Raw genomic sequence first — 19,271 nt, forward strand, 5'->3', positions numbered from 1 at the left:
CTTTCGCCCATCTCAAGACCCCCTTTAGACCCCCTTTTTAGCACCCAACCCCCTGTGGCAACCCTTTGGCCGTCCCCAGGCGACCTTCGAGTGTGTTGTTTGTAATGTAATTTATGACCACCATAAATTCACGCGCTCCAATCGAAACAATAAAAATAAAACGAAGTCAGCGGATAAGAAAAAGATCTAGACGAAAAAGTCTAGTTCCTGAATGATGGAAGCATGGATACCCTGGGTATTCATGAATAATTATAACAAAATGATATAAGAGCATGAAATATCTTCGCTTTAATTAAGATGATATTACTTATTTTATTGCTGAAAATATTCAAGATGTTTATTGGGCTGCCAGAAATATGTGCATTCCATTTAGAGTACTCAGAACACGGATGTGCTTTACAAGGCAGAGGAAGCTGCCCGAAATTTATGGCCTGCAATCATTTTCATTGGCAAACAATCAAATCAGATGAACCACATGGCTAAAATCCGAACCGCTCGACTATTTATAGTTCAGTTTCGAAAATATATGCGTATATATATATATCAGAATGTACATGTTATATGCAACCCGCTGGGAATTCACATTCAAAAAATTTATACCTAATTGCGAATCGAGTATCGTAAACAAAAACAAAAGGCCCCGGTGGGAGGGATTTTCGGGAGATTTTCGGGAGGCGGTCATAGGGGGTGCCGCCTGTCGTTTGTCATGGGGATGTCAGAAATGTTGGTCGAAACCGCTTTTGGCTTTCGGACTCTGGCTTTTGGCATTCGAAATTCAGCTTTCGGCTTTCGGCTGACTAAGCATCATAATTCTCGCGCCCGCTCAGCCAGAGCCGTTAAATCCAAATCAAATTCTTATCGATTTTTAATTAATTATCCAGCTAAGTCGGAACGGAGCCACATCGTAAATATCACTGACTTCCCCGCTCACCGCCCACTCAACCACTTGCGATTTTGAGACAAAAGGCGCCGCTGCGACAATTTTTTAAATTATATCCCCTTCTTTGGCGGCCATAAACAATTTATTCGTTTTAATTTTGACACGCGTGCAATTTGTTAAGAAAGATTTTTACATTCCCGCCTTACAGTGGCTGTCATTGTTTTTCGGTTGTTGTTTTTCGGCTTGTTGGCAAAATGTTTTACGTCATGTTTGCCATTTGCCAAATGTTTAACCCCCCCCATACACACACTTTCTTTATTTGGCCCCCGAACTTTCAATTAGTCAACCGAAATTGTTGGGGGGAAAATCTTTGTGGCCCAGGGCCGATGAGGAATGCTCTCCAGCTGATGCCGACTGTCGTAGGACATCCGGTGATTTATTCGTTTCATCTCGAGCTGCCGGCTCGTTTTCCATATCCCCGAAAGCATTCGAAATAAATTTAAAATAATTTCACATTACTAATGGCATTTTGCTGGGGAGACAGCAGCCAAAGCCGCAAAAGGGGTTGTCTCATATGAGGGTTTTTGTCGGATGTCTAGAAAGGTGTTTTCATCTTTTATTCAGCACCAGGGAATTAAATTAAATTCCTTCTAAAATTATTAGATTGGAATATATTATAATAGATTATATTATAGTTTATTACATCTAACAGAAACAATATTTAATGTAACATAAAACATTTAAAGATTTATTATTTTTAAAGGAAAAAATAGAAACTCCTTTAAAAAGATATTGAAACGATTTTATTTTGAAAATGTTGGTTGATTAACCACTTCTTTATATCAAAATAAAATAATCCAAATCACAATCAATGTCTTTATATTTATTTTATTTGCCCATTTATATTATTAAATTTAGTTAAATACCATCTGAAAATATTAAGCACTTAAATCTATCAAAAATTAATTTACATCTCCTTTTAATGGAAAATATTGAAACTCCTTTAAGAAGTTATTGAAGCGATTTGATTTGATATTCTTGCATATTAAGCACTCCATTATTGCAAGACAAAATAATCCAAATCGTAATCAATGCCTTTATTATTATTTAATTTACCCATCTGCCTTCCACCTTTCAATTGCAAATACACATTGGCTTAAGCTTCAGAGACACTTAATCAACGGCCACAATTACACAATTTAATTCGGAATTTATTGTTAATATTTTATAGAAGCATTGGGTTTCCATTGATGCAATCAGTGGTTTTAAGTTGTGAAATTGTGAGTTTGAAGAACATTTCCGAATCCGGCTCAAAGCCATTAACTTTTAGTTAATGGAAATTGTTCTCACACATTCTCGAATTATAATTACCTTTAAATTCGTTTCGATTGCCGGAGCTCAAATGAAAAAGATTAGCAGAAGTAGAGGCAACTCGACTCTTCCGCAAACTAAACATACATACATTTATGTGTGCGCTGCAGTTGAATTTGAAGTTGATTTAATTTAAATATTCAAATGATTTACTCCGGGAAGGCAGAGTCAAGTCTAATGGAGCAAACGCCATCCAAAGCCATAATTCATCGCCCAGACAGAGGAGTTTAGTCGGGATATGGAACTGGCATAGGGATTGGAAATGGGTTCCGAACTGGCATTTGGAATTACACACAGAGGCTGGATTGAGATTCAGAGGCAAACTCATGGATACGGACACGTGTTGTCAAAGCCATTTCGGCAAACGGCTCAGTCAATTTCCTTATTTGTGCAAATGTTTCAATGACCGGAAAATTACATATTATTATTTGTCCAACGAGAGGCTCCCGACATCCTGGCCGTAAACGAATCGTTATTCATACACTTGTCTGCATGTGTTGCCGTTTGCCTTGCTCTTTTCATAATTAAAATCTGAACCCTCGCCCCCAAAAAAGTATACTCTACTTTTTGCCCCGCCGGCTTCGTTGACATCATTAAATTTGCATGTCACATCCATATAAGGGTAATAAAAGCAAGAAGAGAAACTCCCATATCGAATTTTGTTTGCCCTGAAAATAATAATTACAGAAAAGGCTTCATATGATATAAACCTAGGGATTGTTTATTTACATTTTAATTACTTCGTTAATGAAAAACATAATTTAGTATATATACTTGTATTAAAGGATTTTTGGATGTGTTAAATATCATTTTATTTTTCGATGAAGGATTAAATTTAAAATTTTTTAAATTACACGAGTACTGCTATATAAAGTTTATGGTATTTATTGTTTATATACATAAATCATTAAAATGTATTTAGTATACTTTTAATATATTAGAATTCATTTATTTGACCAACTTAAAGTCTGAAAAATATAATTATTATGAAATATGAGTTCACTACAAAATCATTATATTTTATATATAATATAGCTCACAATTATATATTTATATTTATTTATTTAAAATCAATTTATTTCAAGGATTGATGTTTCAATTTTATATTTTTGTACTCTACTAGAGTTCTTCTATATAATTCGGTTAGCATTTCTTTTTATATTTAGTTAGAGGTCATAAAAAATTAGTCAAGTGTACATATGTCAGTTTAAAAATATGTTTTTAAAATGGGATGAAAACAAGTATTCTACATTTTATGCCAAACTAAATCATTGTTAATTATATTCCTTCATAACATTTAAGTGTTAATCCTGAACAGAGTTACAATCGACCGCAGATCCCATCCCCGCATCGGATTCCCTTGTGTTGACAAGACCGCCCTTTCATCATATCGTGTCATATCTGCCATCACCGTTTATCACCGCCCAGTAATTAGGGTGTACAACTGAATGCCTGGCAATTGTTTTCAACTGCCCGGAACTCATAGGCGTATCCACTATGACAAAAGACTCTCCGGATTCGCATGTGTCCATGGAAATGGGGAAACTCCACAGATTCTGGGGGAGTCGGTGAATTGGTGGGCAGTGGACGTGGGCGTGGGCGTGCCCTGGAATACAATTAACATTATCCGTAACTAAATACGTGAAATTAAAAGCCATAAAATCAGAAAGTCACGTGCGAAATGTTACAGCAATAACATGGATGGAAAACAGCAGGAGCGGCAATTAAAATAATGCCACACACACGTAGCCGGGAAAAGTTTCTTTATTGCCCAAAGTTCATGAAAATGCGGAAAAGGGGGCGGATGAGTATGAAAATGAAATGAAAATGCGAATTAGAATGAGGATGAGGGCAAGAACCTCACATTTGTGGGGGAGGAAACAGGAGTCAGAAATTAGTAATCCAGAATCAGTCAAACATCATTAGAATTTCATAAAACGCGTCATTGCAACTGTGGCGAATCGCTTAAAGGTTAAATGTCGCCCCGGCGAGGGTCGCTCGGCAACTTAATTGAAATTTCGGAATGCCAGCGCGAAATGCATTTATCATACGACACGCCAAGGTGGCTTCGAAAACTAAGCCGGAAAAATCTATTAAACAGTCCGCAGAGTCAGTCGGTGGGTGGTGGTGGTGGTGGGTTCAAGTCCAACCAAAACTAAGTCCCGTGACAAATTTTCTGCTTGCAAAGCTATAAAACTTCGTGCCCAGAACACAGACATTTTCCAAACATTTTCGACAAAGCTAAACAAAAAACGGAGGTAGGAAAAAAAATTGATGGAAAAAGATGAGTTTTATGAGGGAAAAGAGGAAAGGGTACGCCTGAACGAATCGTTTATGCTTTTGGAATTTTCAAAAACATACTCAATTTGAGCAGATTTGATTGATTATCTTAAGTCAAGACGATAACTCTATGGATTATATGATGGATTGGGTTATTTTTGTGCTAAGTTTATGAGTACTTAAATTAATGACATTCTAAATTTCGTTTTGAAATCTATATAATTCTAAAAGATTTTATTGATTCACGTTAGTTTAGAATTGAGCTCTTTTGACTTTTTCAGCTTAGCTTATATGGACTTAAAATCTAATACTTCAACGTACTAAAAACAGTTGAAGAAATTTTAAAATTCGTTCCTTAAAAGTATAACTATTTTATGATCTTAAGTACCGAATTTTATCATTTATCTATCTTTTACACTATATATATTTTTTTTTGGTTAGTTAGTGCTAGAACTTGATAAATATTAAATTATATTATTGTATATTAATATTCATATGACTATTGGTTTTCGATTTATATAATTTTTTAAAGCACATAAGCGCATAAAAATAATAATACTTTCATTTTTAATGAGTTTTATTTAAACGTACCTCCATATCCTACTCTTCTGGCTGTGATTTTTCTAAGCTTCCGTTTTCCCCAGTGTATATATGTGCTTACAGCGCCGTTTAACCCGCAAGGACCCCATGTGCCCATCCATGGACACTTTGGACACTTTGCCCAAGGGCGATAGAAACCGCCCAATTTGAATTATGACATTTTGCATGCGAGCTGACATTTAAAGCTGTGCAAATTGTTCGAGCGTCAAATTGGCGCTGCCATTTCACCCGCTATTTCTCACCCCCCATTTCCCCAGTTGGAAAATCATTTTCCGAAACGGTGCACTTCAGCGAGGAGAGTTTGGCAACAATTCGGCTCGGCATTGCCTACTTTACGGCGCGCCATTTGATTTTCAATAGGCCCATTCAGATCTGTTTACTCCTCCCCCGCTGGCCATACATTTCCCTATTTCCCGAGGCGCCTCAATCTTTAACGCACAATTTGAAAAGCGCGAAAAGTTTTTTTTCCCCATCCGTCTGTTGGTCTGAGACGATTTTCCTAGCCCTGGATTTTCCCCACTACCTGGCAGCCGGAAAACTTTGTACATGCAACAGAAAATTGTAGCAAGACGAGCAGAGGCTTTGCCTTTCCCTTCACATTTTGCTCATTTGAACGGCGAATGAAAGTTGAGCGAACTTTGCGCCAGTTGCAACCGCGATAAACTTTTTTCAGCCCGGAAAAATGGGTGGAAAACGGGGGGATAGCAACTTTTCCTGGAGTGTCGCGCGAAGCCTTTGATTTATTAATAAGACCCGAGAAAAGTTCCGCCCGCCGGCTGAAACTCAAGTGTGAAGTGCGATGGCAAAGGTGAATCGCCTTTTTGGACCGGTTCGAGGCTTTCGGGGTAAATCAAATGGCTCATTTAAATTCATGAGCAATTGGTAGATCATTCGAGTGAATCATTGGCGGCAGTCGCGAGTGTGTGCATTTAATTGAATGTGTAATCCCTACCTTAAGGGAGTTCTGTTTAAGTACGTAGGGGCTTGAATGATGTGCAAATTAGCCATATAGGATGAGTAAAGTAAGCAGTCAGAAGGATATCAAAATAATTGAAAACCATTAGATATTAACAAATGTACTTATATGAAATGTTAAAAAAAAGTAATATAAAAAATAAATAACTGCCTCATGAATTTCAAATCTTGTACTAAATATATGAATTACATTTAGTTTGAATATATTTAAATCGAGGTAAAAATAGAGGTATCAAGGTACTAAAATCAAAGTTTAAAATGTTAGGTTTAATATTTCTAAAATTAAAATAATAAAATAAATAAATTAATGTTAAAAAATAACAAAAATATTTAAATTGAAAATAAAATCATTAAATATACTACGTTTGTTTCAACAGTGTACCTAATTAACTGTTCATTATATGTACCCATTCAATATTTCGATTTGTCAGTTTCATTACGTGGAAATTGTTAAAATAATCGGCTTAAGCTTTATTTCCTGTTCCCGTTATGTATAATCGAATATGAAATCTTTCAATTTTTTCAGTTCCGTTTTATTAGCGTACCTAATAAATTGTTCATAAAATTGTACCTATTCGTTATTTTTATTTCTCTGATTTTTCTGTTTCCATTATGTATATCTATGAATTTATATCTTGAGTATCGCCTAATCAGAACCTTATTTTTTTAATATATCTCTTTCGCCTGGAAACAACTTATAAATATAGGTACAGATAATAAAACCCATTATTATGAAAAATTAAATTTTCATCAGAATTAAATCTCGGACAGATCCGAATCAGATGGTTTATTTTTCCAGGTACCCAGTACTTGCACCAGTGGCTCTTCCTCGAATGCACAAGTAGAAGTACACTCATTATCCATAGATATTCAACCGATCTGTTCTGGTTAGTGTTACAGAGTGGATCCGCAGATCCCCGCCACTTGGTCAGGTGTAATCTCTCACTGCAAATCATCCGATGGCGCGGCAGACTTTGTCTGCGAAATCTTCCTCATAATTCCTCACTGCAAAAGGAGTCTGTTTGGTTTTCTTTGGAAAATTGCACGATTCTGTGGGCTTTTGTTTTTGCTAATAATAACAAATAGCAGCATCAACAATAGCCCCCTGACTAGTGGCAGCTGTGCTCTTTATGGCTAACAATTTTCCTTTTCATTTTCCCGTTTCGTTTTTCTTTTTCAGTTGTTCGGTTTTTGGTTTTTCTCGTTTCGTCGCTGTTGGACTAGAAATTTTCGGGTAATATTTTATGGCAATTGATGGCTGAAGGAAGAGACTTTTGCGGTGAATTTATGTAACGCACTTTCCTCCAGTGGTCAGTGGCGTTTCTTGGGGTTTTTTTCAGGGGGCATACGGGGGCTTGCTTGTGCAAAGTTGAAATAAACAATAACAAATTGCGCTTGATTTGCTTTATGATGTTTACACTAGGCCCAGTGCCTTGTTTTTGGGTGTTAGTACTTTTGGTTTGGGATCTTGAGATTGAGTGAGTGGGTGGTTTGCTTAATTAATTTTTGTTTGCCCCGCAAAAGGAAGCGAGAGCCAAGAAAAATAATTCCAAGTGCTGGGGGCTTTTAAAGCTACTACCTGGAAATCATTTTCAAGGCAACAAAGTTCTCAAAAAACAAGATATATAGAAAACGGGATGGGGCGTAATCTAATTTTTTGCTTGACATGCAGCAAAATAAGTAAAACAACACATTCGAAATATATTCATAGTCGGAAAATTGTCCAAATTAAATGGCAAAAGGTCGGAGGTCAAGGGGAATGGAGGGTGAAAACAACGCACTCGGTGTTTTTTTTTTTGTTGCATCTACAAATACCAGTCATACTGCGAATGATTGATTTAAAAATATCCATGCCTGGCAGATGCCATAAAACATACCTGCAAATGTGAATAAACATGGATGGATATATGTGGGTATAAATATTCGGCACACACTCGTACGCACATGAACATGCATATTTATTTCTGTGTACTCAACTGTTTAATAGGTCGTTCAATGAGGTAACTTTGAATCGCTGCGCAGCGAGAAATTCGTTTTAAATCAATGATCTAATGAGTGGATAATGGCCTTAAATCACATTTTTCAACGCGGAGTAAATACGCCCGGGAAGTGTGAATCAATAATAATTCGATTAATAAATATTTCTGATTTAATGGTGCACAGAAGGGAGTTAAAATATGCAACCGCAGTGGGGTAAAATAATATTTGCCATGCTAAAAGTGGATAAGACTTGCTGCCAAAGGAGTAGCAAAACTCACTGATTCACTTTCACTGGAATCCCCTGACATTCACAAGTAGGTTATCAAATATCCACTCAGTCAGGCAGTCAGTTGTTCGAGTGATTCATTTGCGTATCCCCCTCATTAGGAGCTCATTTATTTCGGGAGTCCCTGACCCGAATCGATCTGGGGATAAGCCAAAAGAAGTGACTGTCTGAAGCTCTTTGTCCAAAATTGGGTCGCACTACATCGTCCACAACTTCGAGTTAAATTCAAAGGAGTTCTGTGGTGAAAGGGCTTCTTCGACTTCGGCTTCCCTGATTCATCCAGGGAACTGTGCACTCAATAATTAAATAGAAATGCAAATGGCTCTGGGGAAATCCGCCGCCGAGGACCATTCGCCAATGAAGCCACTCGAATGGTTGGCCATAATGAAAATTCATAATCTTTAGCTCGGCCAATGGACCACACGACTATATGTGGGGATATGGGATGAAAAACAGGGAAAAACGGATTCACAAATGGAAAGCGGGTCGGGGGGAAAATCCGGGCGGAGCATATGGAATGCACCAAGGGATGCAGATGGGATCCGGATATGGGGAGGATATATACGTATGAATATGAATGCCAATGCCAATGCCGTGCACTGATATGGATTTTGGTTGTGGATGTGTAATGAACTCGCTCACTTCGCGTTCCGCCACTCGCATTCCCGGCTTCGTTTTTTCCTGGCTTGCTTATTTTAACAATATCCAAAAGCCCAGAGTCCCAAGTCCCACATCCCCATATCCCATATTCCGTATCCCGTATCCAGTATCCCATATCCCATTTCCCCAGGTCCTCAGACCATATCCCATCCAAATGGCCCACACTCTGCTCTTCGCAGATAGCGCAGCGCACACAACTCGCATATTGTTGTCATATTGTTTGGCCCCAAACCCACCGTATGTCGCACACTGGAACCAGGATGGTTGAAAAGTGTGCACATTTGTTAGATATTAAGATACCTGTTTGGGGAACTAAAACATAAATCTCCTAAAAATATTTCGAAGTATTCAAAAATCATTTTCTAAAATTAAAAACTCATCAACATATTTGAAAATATTCAAAAACCCAATTCGATTTTGTAAAAAGATTTCTGTAAAAAATTCGTAAAAATATTTGAAAACATTCATAAATAATTTTCGATTTTATAAAAATTTCATAAAAATATTTGAAAATACTCAAAAGTCATATTCGATTTTGTAAAGAGATTTCTGTTCTTAAAATATTTCATAATATTAGTTCCTTTTCGGTTTTATAAAGGGCTTTAGAGTTTTAAAACTTAGATAAAAAACTCCTAAAAAAATTTGAAAATATTAGAAAGTCATTTTATAAAGAGACTTTTACGAAACTTCTTAAAATGTTTTAAAATATTTATAATTTTATAAAAAGATTTCTGATGGGAAGTTAAAATCCTTTAAATTTTTAAAATATATTTGAACCAGCAGGATGTTGGTAAAAACACCTTTCTACCCACTGTGCCATTTGGGGACTACGAAACGCCCTGCAGGCAACAACAATGGACACACGGAATTGTTGCTCATGTTGCTGTTGTTGCAAGTTATTATTGTCTGTTGCTGTTGTTGTTGCCGTTGTCGTTATTGTTGTTGTTATCATCCGGATGTGTCACTGTGTGCATATAAATCGCATTTAATTTATTGTAAATCGGATTAAATTACCAAATGTTGCACGAACGCACGAAACGAACACGGTATATGTACCTACATATGTGGGGTATGAAGGTGGAAGCGAGAGGTTCGGAGAGTGGGAGCAGGACAGTAGGATGAGCCGTAGGCCTAGTTAACCCATTACTATCTATATAAAAGAAAGAATTTTCCAAGGCAATGGGCGTCTTTAGTGATAAACTGGCAATATAAACATCATATCCCAAGAAAGAAACCAAAGATAGTTCGTTCATGATAATATTTTTCACTGTGCAGCCTAACAAGCGACTTATGAACCTCACTAATGGGTTAAATGTATCCAGAACTTGACATGCACCTTTGCCTACGCCGAACACAACCCATCACACACAAGCTAAATCTTTAAATATGCAACAGCTTTTGGCCAAGAGCCGTGGCAAAGACCCATTAAATGTGGCCAAAAGCGGCTTATTAACTAAACAACCCACAGGGAGCTGGCCCAGCTGAGGCAACAACTGTGTTTGGCCCTTACAATAGTCTCAGACCGACACATATGACACAAATAATCCCCCGAAAATAAGGACAAAAGTCGTGAAATAAGGGATAACGAAGAATTAGTCTTCTCTGTCCTTTCCTCTTAAAACAGATGTGACGCGTTAAAAATATATAAAGCTAGGGAATTTAAACACAGAAAAACAAGTTCTGTTCCTGTTTAAAAAATGTGCAGAACTACGATTTGTAAGAAATGTAAAAGAGGATAAGATAGGATAGTACAAGATATGGCTCACCCACTGTGAGTATATGAATATATTAAGATATCAGGCACTTTTGGATCTATAAATTTGACCTTTCTGATATCAAGTTGTTTAAGGTAAAAACCATATACCATAAACGTAACCACATTGATAAAAACCATAACTCCTTTTGTTAGTAGTGTGTTACCTTATAATTAACTTATGTTTGCGCTTAAATGATCCATGCAAGGTTGCCTTATTTTAATGATTCAACTTCTACCTTGCAATAATTTAATTTTTTTTTTAATATGGAAATGCGGAAAACTGGCATTGTTCCAGTGCACACTGATTATATAAAGGAAAAGACTGGGAGGAGGGCGGAAAATAATGCTGGGCGGGCCCATTTGCACTCTCATTTGCAATTAACCGTGTGCGGACGGACAAGAAACGGACAAGCAACGGACACGGCGGACACGGACAGCTGTTAACTGGTGGCGTGCACTCAATTTGCCGGAATACACCCGTGCATACATATATATATATAGCCAGAATACTCGGACCGTAATCGTATCTGTTAATGTACATTTCCACGGCTCATAAACGAATCTGCTTGAACAAGGACGGTGGTAGTCGCTTGGGGGTCGAAAATCGCGGGATGCTGCTGAAATCAGAATCAGAACTTGAAAGACTTTAAGTAAAACTCAAGTGGACCAGATTGGCAATGCAATACCGATTCCAATTCCGATTCCGGCGGCGATTCGCGATTGCCATTTTGTCTTTGAAGTGCCGGACCGTGTCCATTAAGCTCTCAGCACGCTCCGAGAGCAAATTCAGCAGCATCTGCATCTTGTTTTTCAGCCCACCCCCCATCCATCCAATACTTCTGATCTAGATCTAGCCGAGCTAATGGTTCGTTCGTATCTCTCCTCGTTTTTCCAGCCTGCGAGTGCCATCCGATCGGCTCATCTGGCAAGATCTGCAACAGCACCAGCGGTCAATGTCCCTGCAAGGACGGGGTCACCGGACTGACCTGCAACCGATGCGCCAGGGGCTACCAGCAGAGCCGCTCCCACATCGCCCCCTGCATAAGTAAGTAGTATATGTAGATAGTTGCAGATTCCCATATCCCAAGGACATCTGCAGTATTCGGGATTTCGAAAGATCTTCAAAATAGCTGTGGAACTTTTAAGGGGATTTACACATTTAAATCGTTGATATTATATTTATATTTTAAAGATCTTTACAAATAATATTTACTTTTCTTATAAAACGTTTTAGAGTACTATAAGAAATTTACTTTTTTATATATGTTAATGATCTAAATATTAAACTTACATTATAGGATTTAAATAATAAATAGGAATATTAACATCTAAAAAATGTATTCAAATGTATACTCTACTGTTTTTGACTAGGATTTTTGAATAGAACCTGATGGTTTATTTGTAATAAATGTAAATACGTGAAAATATTATATAAAATATATTATTTATCCTTAGTAACACAACTTTTTCCCAACTGTAGAGCAACCGCCGCGAATGATCAACATGCTGGACACACAGAACACCGCTCCCGAGCCTGATGATGCCGAATCCTCGCCAGGAGTTGGCGTCGATCGCAATGGCGCCTCCGGAACGGCCGCCCAGTCCCAGTACTATCGCACCGAGGGCGGCAGGGGTAAGTAAGTGCCTCCTCTCATATCCATATCTATCTGTTGTGTTTTGTGTGCTAACCGACTATCCGGATCCCAGTCCGTCCCCATCTCCCCCATCTTACCATATTCCCATCTTTTTGCGGGTGTCTATGCCAACTGGTTGTATTGTTTATCAGTGGTTACAGTGAAGTCTTGGTAAAGAGAACCTTAGATATAGAGAAGAAAGATATCGAAAGTATAGATCCAAAAGATATTGAGAACCTGAGAACTTAGGAATATCTGGGGAGCTCCAGAATATGCATGTTAAATGGAATGCTTTTATTATGAGTAAGTCTTATATAAATTGATTAAATAAATTGAACTAGGAGAATGAAAAAGTGATCATAAGGATAATTTTATTAAATATGACATATAAGTTATAAGTTATAATGGGTTATATCATGTATTGCATCTTCAGAAATTGATTACTAATGATAGATGATGAGATCACCACCTAGAAATTTATAAGTTCCGTAAGGTTCATGCTAATATGGCTATTTGCAGGATATTCATAGCTTTGGAAAAATGTTTAATTTAGCTTTTTTTGTCAGAAACCTTTACCCCTGATTTTCCCATTAGCGAGGGCCCACTGTTTAAAGGCCGCGGCCAAGGAGGCGCTTGCTTTGCCGTGGCGCTTGCCTCGCCTTTGTAATCCTTTCAAATGGGTGAGAAAACACAAATCCGCTAAAGTGCAGTCGGTTGTCGGTCAGGAAAAGTGGAAGCGGAAAAACAAGGAGCGTAGAAAGGAGCAGGGAGGAAAGACAAGGACGGGGACAACGGCACTTAACAGACAACGCAAATGTTTGCACGCAACTTTTAGTTACAGTGGCGAAGGAAGTACAGTGGGGCCCCGGAGAGCAGGAAAGGGGGTGGGATGGGCGAAGTGCAACAAGCATACAAAATGCGCCACGCAGCATAAATCATACTAAGCCCAGTTCTAGCCCCCTCTCGCTCGCACACTCATTCCCTCTCCCTCTCGCAGCAAAACAAACTTTGCAATAGAATTCCAAGAAAGAAAAAACAACAGGACATCTTTGTACAGGGTAACGAACTTAAGATAACCCATACTCACTACTTTTATTTTGACATTTTAAAGCAATAAAAAAATATTAAATTTAAAGAAAAATAAAAGATTTATAAATGTAGGTTAGGTTGAGTTCGATCAACCTACTTGATGATCTAACCAAAATCCATTTTTTTCCTTCATAACTGTGGCGACTTAAGCAATAACTCATAAAAAATAAACAATTTTAATCATAGGTAGAAGAATCATAGGTTAAGTAAGGTTAGGTTGTGTGTTCAATCCCCTCACTAAGATGTTTTTACCGATTGGTTTATTTTTCCTTATTGAACCATGGCTATAAAACAAACTGATACATGATAGCTGTAGTTCTTATATTATAGTATGTTTAGAATGTCAAACTTGCCCCATAGACGAATTAATTTATAAAAAAAATTTCTGCCAATTTTTTTTTTGGAATTGAATATATAATCCGCTGTCTAAAAATTACACTCAAAATTTTCAGTACAGTTTTTATAACACATCCAGGTACCCATTCAAAATTCCCGCATACCCCTGATATTTCCAACTAAAGGGTATTAAAAACGCAGCAGCAACAGTGGCAACAACAACAATAAGGACCCCAAAGAAACATCACAAAAAGATAAAGGAGAAAGAAAAGCAGGGAATACGAGGGCCAGAAAGTGTAGAATGACAGCGAGCAGGCGAAACTTGGCAAAGCAAATGTATTAAAAAAGTTTTTTATTTAATTTCCCATGAATAAGCTGCAGCGGCGACGAGAAGAGCAGTCGCCTACTTTTCAGTCGCACTGTGTCCAGTGTCCACAGTAGATATACGTATAAGTAGAACCTCTGCCGACGCCGCTAATTGCTCCCAACTATTTGCTCAAGGCATTAGGCAAAGTCACTGCGGGATAACCCAAAGGTGGCTGCTTCCAAGGATCCAAGAATCCAAGGATACTAGAATCCAAGGACGACAGGATGGGGGTAAGGATGAGCCGTTTATGCAGCTGCAAGTGGAAACAATGACAAATTGACTGAGCAAGTTAAGCAGCCACAGGAAATATAAGCGCCGAGTTAATCATAATAGAGTCCCATTGTCATTGCCAAGTGACCGAGTAAAAAAAAAAGAGGGAGAGTCAAGAATCTGAAGAAGTTGCTGATTTTATTCGACATTTTTTATCACGTCTTGGCAGCTTTCATTTGTTTATAGTGATTTGTTTATAGGGTTTTTTCAAAATAAAACTTCAAATATAAAGCTTCAGAAGAGGTGTAAAATATTTTTAGAACAGGAAACATATTTAAAAATATATTTTAAAATTAAGATTCGTTTTTAAAATTTGTTCCAACATTTTGGGAATATTTTTCTCCTTAAAATACATAACAAAATGGAAGCGAAGAAGGAAAGCCAGGAATCCAATGCAGTAGCACTTTTATTTAACATTTTTAAATTGAAAAAAAATGTTGTATAAAAAAATGGTTTTATTCTAAAATGTAGCAATATTTTTCTCCAAATCAAAGCGAAATAGGAAAGAAACGAATCCAATGTAGTTGGATTTTTTGACGTTTATATAAGGGTTGGCAGGTTTAAATTATATTGTTTCAAAACCCATAAAAACCACTCTATAGATTAGAAAATCTTCAAAGAATAGGCAACTGTTTTAAATTTCAAAAATGAATGTCGTTTAAAATATTATTTTCCGAAATATTGGTAAATTCTTCTCAAAAGAATTTCATGAAAGGGGGAAAAAACTAAAGTATTAGCTTTCCACTTGGGCAACTTCCTTTTATTAACTCTATTGAATTTCGAATATTTTTTTGAACATGCCTTGTAGCTAAAGAATATTTTATTACCTCCATGCCAGCCAGAAGAGCAAGTTCTGCGAATCCATTAAAATTGCAGCCAAATATGAATAGCTGGCAGACAGACGGCTAGGATCAATTCCTGGCTGCAATTGTTGCATATCAAGTTGCCTCCGGCCGAAGGACCCAAACGCCACTCCATCCCGACCAAAAATGCAAATGCAGAACACTGAGATGAGGAGTGCGCTTAAAGATCTACCCTCTTAAATTTATTTGTCAACGGCAAAGAAAAGCGCAAGCTGGAAAAGTTGCCGGTGGAAAGTTTTCCATTCCTTGTAACCAAGAACTGAGTTAGGCAAATGGACACACAGACACGGGCGTAAAAAGTTCGTCCTTTGCTATTCATTGGCACAACATGAGGGGGCGTGGCTGGCACCGCCCATTTGGCCCCCCCTCTCAACCACCCACCACTCAGCACGAACATGAATGTTAATTATGAATTTATAATTTGATAATCTTATTAAATTAATTTAAAATTCTGTCCAAGTTTGAGTTAATTTAAAGTTAGTTGCCCCCGCAGCGCAAAAGCACCCAACTGTGTGTGTGTTTTGCCAGGGGTCGTGGGTCAATTTTAATGTTATGTTAATTTGATGACTGGCAAATTTTAGGAAGATTTATGTTTGCTCAAAATTTGCACAAATGGAAATTAAAGTTGGATGGGCTGTTTACCGAAGGTTTGCAATATTTTGGATTAACTTAAAGAAAGTTATATTATTTAATCCTGAGATAGAAAGAATGAATGATATAAGTTATGCCCGGTTAACCTTCAGGTATTTTCCCCATCTTCCAATTTTTATCTGCAATTTTTTCTCACTTGTTCTATGAGTTGTTGGCCCACTTAAACCCGTATAGCATAGCCAAAATGGCCAAAAGAGGGATTCCCGAATAATGAGTCAGAAATTTCGAATCTCCCAGCTCTATTTTCGGTTATTTTCGTTCGTATTCGGGGCGTGGCTAATGATCTTTAAATGACGGCGATAAATATCGTTTGCTAGCTAAGTGCATCGGAGAAATGCACTTTAATCAGATGGGAGCGAGCTCCATAAATAGCCCAGGGGAAAGTGCCATTTTCACTTTCGATTTTGGACTTTATTTTACCTTTCGACCTTCCCTCTTATCCAGTTCAATCGATTGATAAATCGTTCAACTCGCTTAATATATATTTGTTTATGCCACGAACAGATCGAGAGTTTGTTTCAATTGTGTCACGTTTGCTTTGACATTGCGATCGGCGGCGGAGAGAACAACAATGCAAATTGCAATGCCCAGCCAAAGGAAAAACAAAATATAAACTTCTTGGCTAATTTTAGTCGCCTCAAAAGGCGGCCCAAGGCACGAATTCGAAATACAGAGAGATAAATACGATAAACATTCGAAAATACTATAATTTGGGACTCAAAATAAATAAATAAACATAAAATAACACGAAAAATCAATAAAAATGTAAAACGCGAATTCTTCAGTCGAAGTTGCAGGTGCAATATTAGGGCATTAAGGACTGCAAAACTTTTTTTTTTCTGTGCACGGCGGGGCAGTCTTAATGTAAAATTGATCGAGCATCAGTGCTGTTGTTGCTGCCACTGTTTCTGTTTCAGATTCTGTTTCTGCTAATTGGCATTGGCCATAAAGACATAAATTTTGCAATTAAATTGTAAACACCAAAGTGGAATGCCCCAGCCGAAGGACAAATGGAAAAGGGCCAGTGTCGTAGGAATAGGGAGCGAGCCCCATTCAAATCCTATCCCCAATTAACCTCTAACGCAATATCACTCCGATCCACTTGCCCATTAGCTCAGCTTTATGTCATCTGTGAAATGCCAAAGTGATTGCTCGCTCTGTGTGGGACATTCCTAATTCCAAGGGAATGAGGACCTCACAGTGCGAACGGGGTATTATTTAACCCATTTGCTAATAGAAAACCATCCAATTTTTGACTTTTCAGAATGCGGCAAATGCAGAGTCAGCACCAAAAGGCTAAACCTAAACAAGTTCTGCAAAAGAGACTACGGTGAGTTGAGAAAATTAAGATATATTTATATGTTCCTAATTTATATTTAATTTTAAATTTAAACTATGCTTAAATGCTAAAGTAATAGAATTTTTTAAACCTATAATATATATTTTAATTTTATAAGGAGTGGCGTTTTGATTAATTTTCTATTTAACTTTAATATGAAAACCATTAATAATATATTTTAATTCCATAAGAAGTACCATTTGTAGTACCAAAGTACCATTTCTCAATTATTTTTTTAGTTCATCCTTATAAATATATACTATACCCTACTGATATATCCCTCTCCCCCATTAGCAATAATGGCCAAAGTAATTGGTCGCGATACGAGCAGCGAGGCGGCCAGCAGGGAGTCTCAGCGACGCGCAATGGATCCCGACGTGGCGGACTACGAAATGGACCAAGACCAGCCGGGATCGCCGAGGTCGCCGATTACGACGGAGTACGAGTTCCACTATCCCAATCCAAACTCCAGTCCCAGCGACAGCGAAATGGAGCACTACGATCTGCAGATCCAGGCCGTCTTCAAGCGCAGCAGGCCAGGCGAAAGCAGCGGCGCGGGGAACGTCTACGGAATGCCGAGTACAACCCTAAAACGCGGTCCTATGACCTGGATCATACCGACTAAGGATTTGGAGTGCCGCTGCCCCAAGATCAGAGTAAACAGGTGAGCCTTGTGGGTAGAAAAAAAGACTGTAAGATAACTAGAAGTACTTTATATGGATGATAGCTACCCAATATTAAGAACAAGATATGGTAGTCATGGTAACTTTATCACAATCAAGTAATCAACCTTTGAACATTTCAAGAACTATGGATTTAGGGAGAGTTTCTTGTTAATAGGGTAAAGTTGGTAATTAAGATTGATTGCTTGGCAGATGACTCCTTATCCAAGTTATAGGGTAACCTATGTAAATGGTATCCCGATATGTAGAGTTAGAAATACTCTTTGTTATATCATTTTTTAATTCTAAACCCTTTTTTTGCAGATCCTATTTGATCTTGGGTCGGGACTCGGAGGCGCCACCCGGATACCTGGGCATTGGGCCGCACTCCATAGTGATCGAATGGAAGGAGGACTGGTATCGACGCATGAAGCGCTTCCAACGGAGGGCGCGCACCTGTGCGTAATCCTCCCCCAGATGATTATAGTCCCACTCCCTGTGTGTAGTCCCAAGATTCTAGGTCCTAAGAAATGATTGAGAGCACAGAGCCGAACAGGAGAAAAACAATCAAATCGTGTCATTGTCGCTTAAACAGTTTTTTTTTGTTTTTTTTTTTTAAATGTCAATGTCAAATTAACCGATTTTGTAGCAGTTTAAAATCAAACTAGTGGTATTTTATTTATTTAACTTTAACTTCAATTGTTACAAAACAATCGGTTATTGATTAACTTCAATCAAACACACGAAAGTATCTATACATGTAATCTATGTAATCTATATATACGACTTGTATTATTCGCTAAATTAGGATTCCTGTCAGCCCAGTTTAAGCATTTGTGAACAATTTACGTACTAGGGCAGTCTCGAGAAAGCGAAACGAGCGCCAGTAAGCAATAATTTATTTGTAAGAAACACCTTGATGCATGCATGACTCGCAAAAAATCGTAATTAATAAATATTGTACAGAGCAGTGGAAATGTTTTTATAATTTCAAATTTTTGGCGGGTATTTGAGAGTGCTGCCAGACTTTCTTATTGCTGGTGCTGCCATTTGCAGGCCATCATTGCCATCTGTTCGGGCTCGCCGTTTATTTTTCCATAATTATTATATAGGGGCTCTACAGCCTTAACTTTTTAAATTTGTTTGTGTAAAATGTATACGGTTTGGGGACACATTAATATATTTTTTATTTCACAATGTCTTATTTGTATATGCTTACATTTTAAATTTAATTTTAAATCTTAAACGCTGCGCGGGCTGTTAGCCATGTGG

The 19,271-nt window shown here is 37.7% G+C and overlaps 1 protein-coding gene across 2 annotated transcripts in view; it reads left to right on the forward strand.

The window, feature by feature from the left end:
• Positions 1-18,961, forward strand: part of LOC119557774 (netrin-A) — a 52,405-nt gene extending 33,444 nt beyond the window's left edge. Inside the window, exons 3-7 of one of the 2 annotated variants that reach the window (XM_037870672.1) lie at positions 11,684-11,833; positions 12,269-12,421; positions 17,263-17,328; positions 17,632-18,001; positions 18,324-18,961. In XM_037870672.1, the coding sequence (XP_037726600.1) occupies positions 11,684-11,833; positions 12,269-12,421; positions 17,263-17,328; positions 17,632-18,001; positions 18,324-18,465 (881 nt within the window). In that variant the 3' untranslated portion in view covers positions 18,466-18,961. Of the gene's footprint in view, positions 1-11,683; positions 11,834-12,268; positions 12,426-17,262; positions 17,329-17,631; positions 18,002-18,323 lie in introns of both variants that reach the window. The other variant, XM_037870673.1, reaches the window with a different exon arrangement.
• The last annotated feature ends 310 nt before the right edge of the window (positions 18,962-19,271 follow it).

This window comes from Drosophila subpulchrella, chromosome X, assembly GCF_014743375.2.
Source record: "Drosophila subpulchrella strain 33 F10 #4 breed RU33 chromosome X, RU_Dsub_v1.1 Primary Assembly, whole genome shotgun sequence".
Taxonomy (NCBI): domain Eukaryota; kingdom Metazoa; phylum Arthropoda; class Insecta; order Diptera; family Drosophilidae; genus Drosophila; species Drosophila subpulchrella.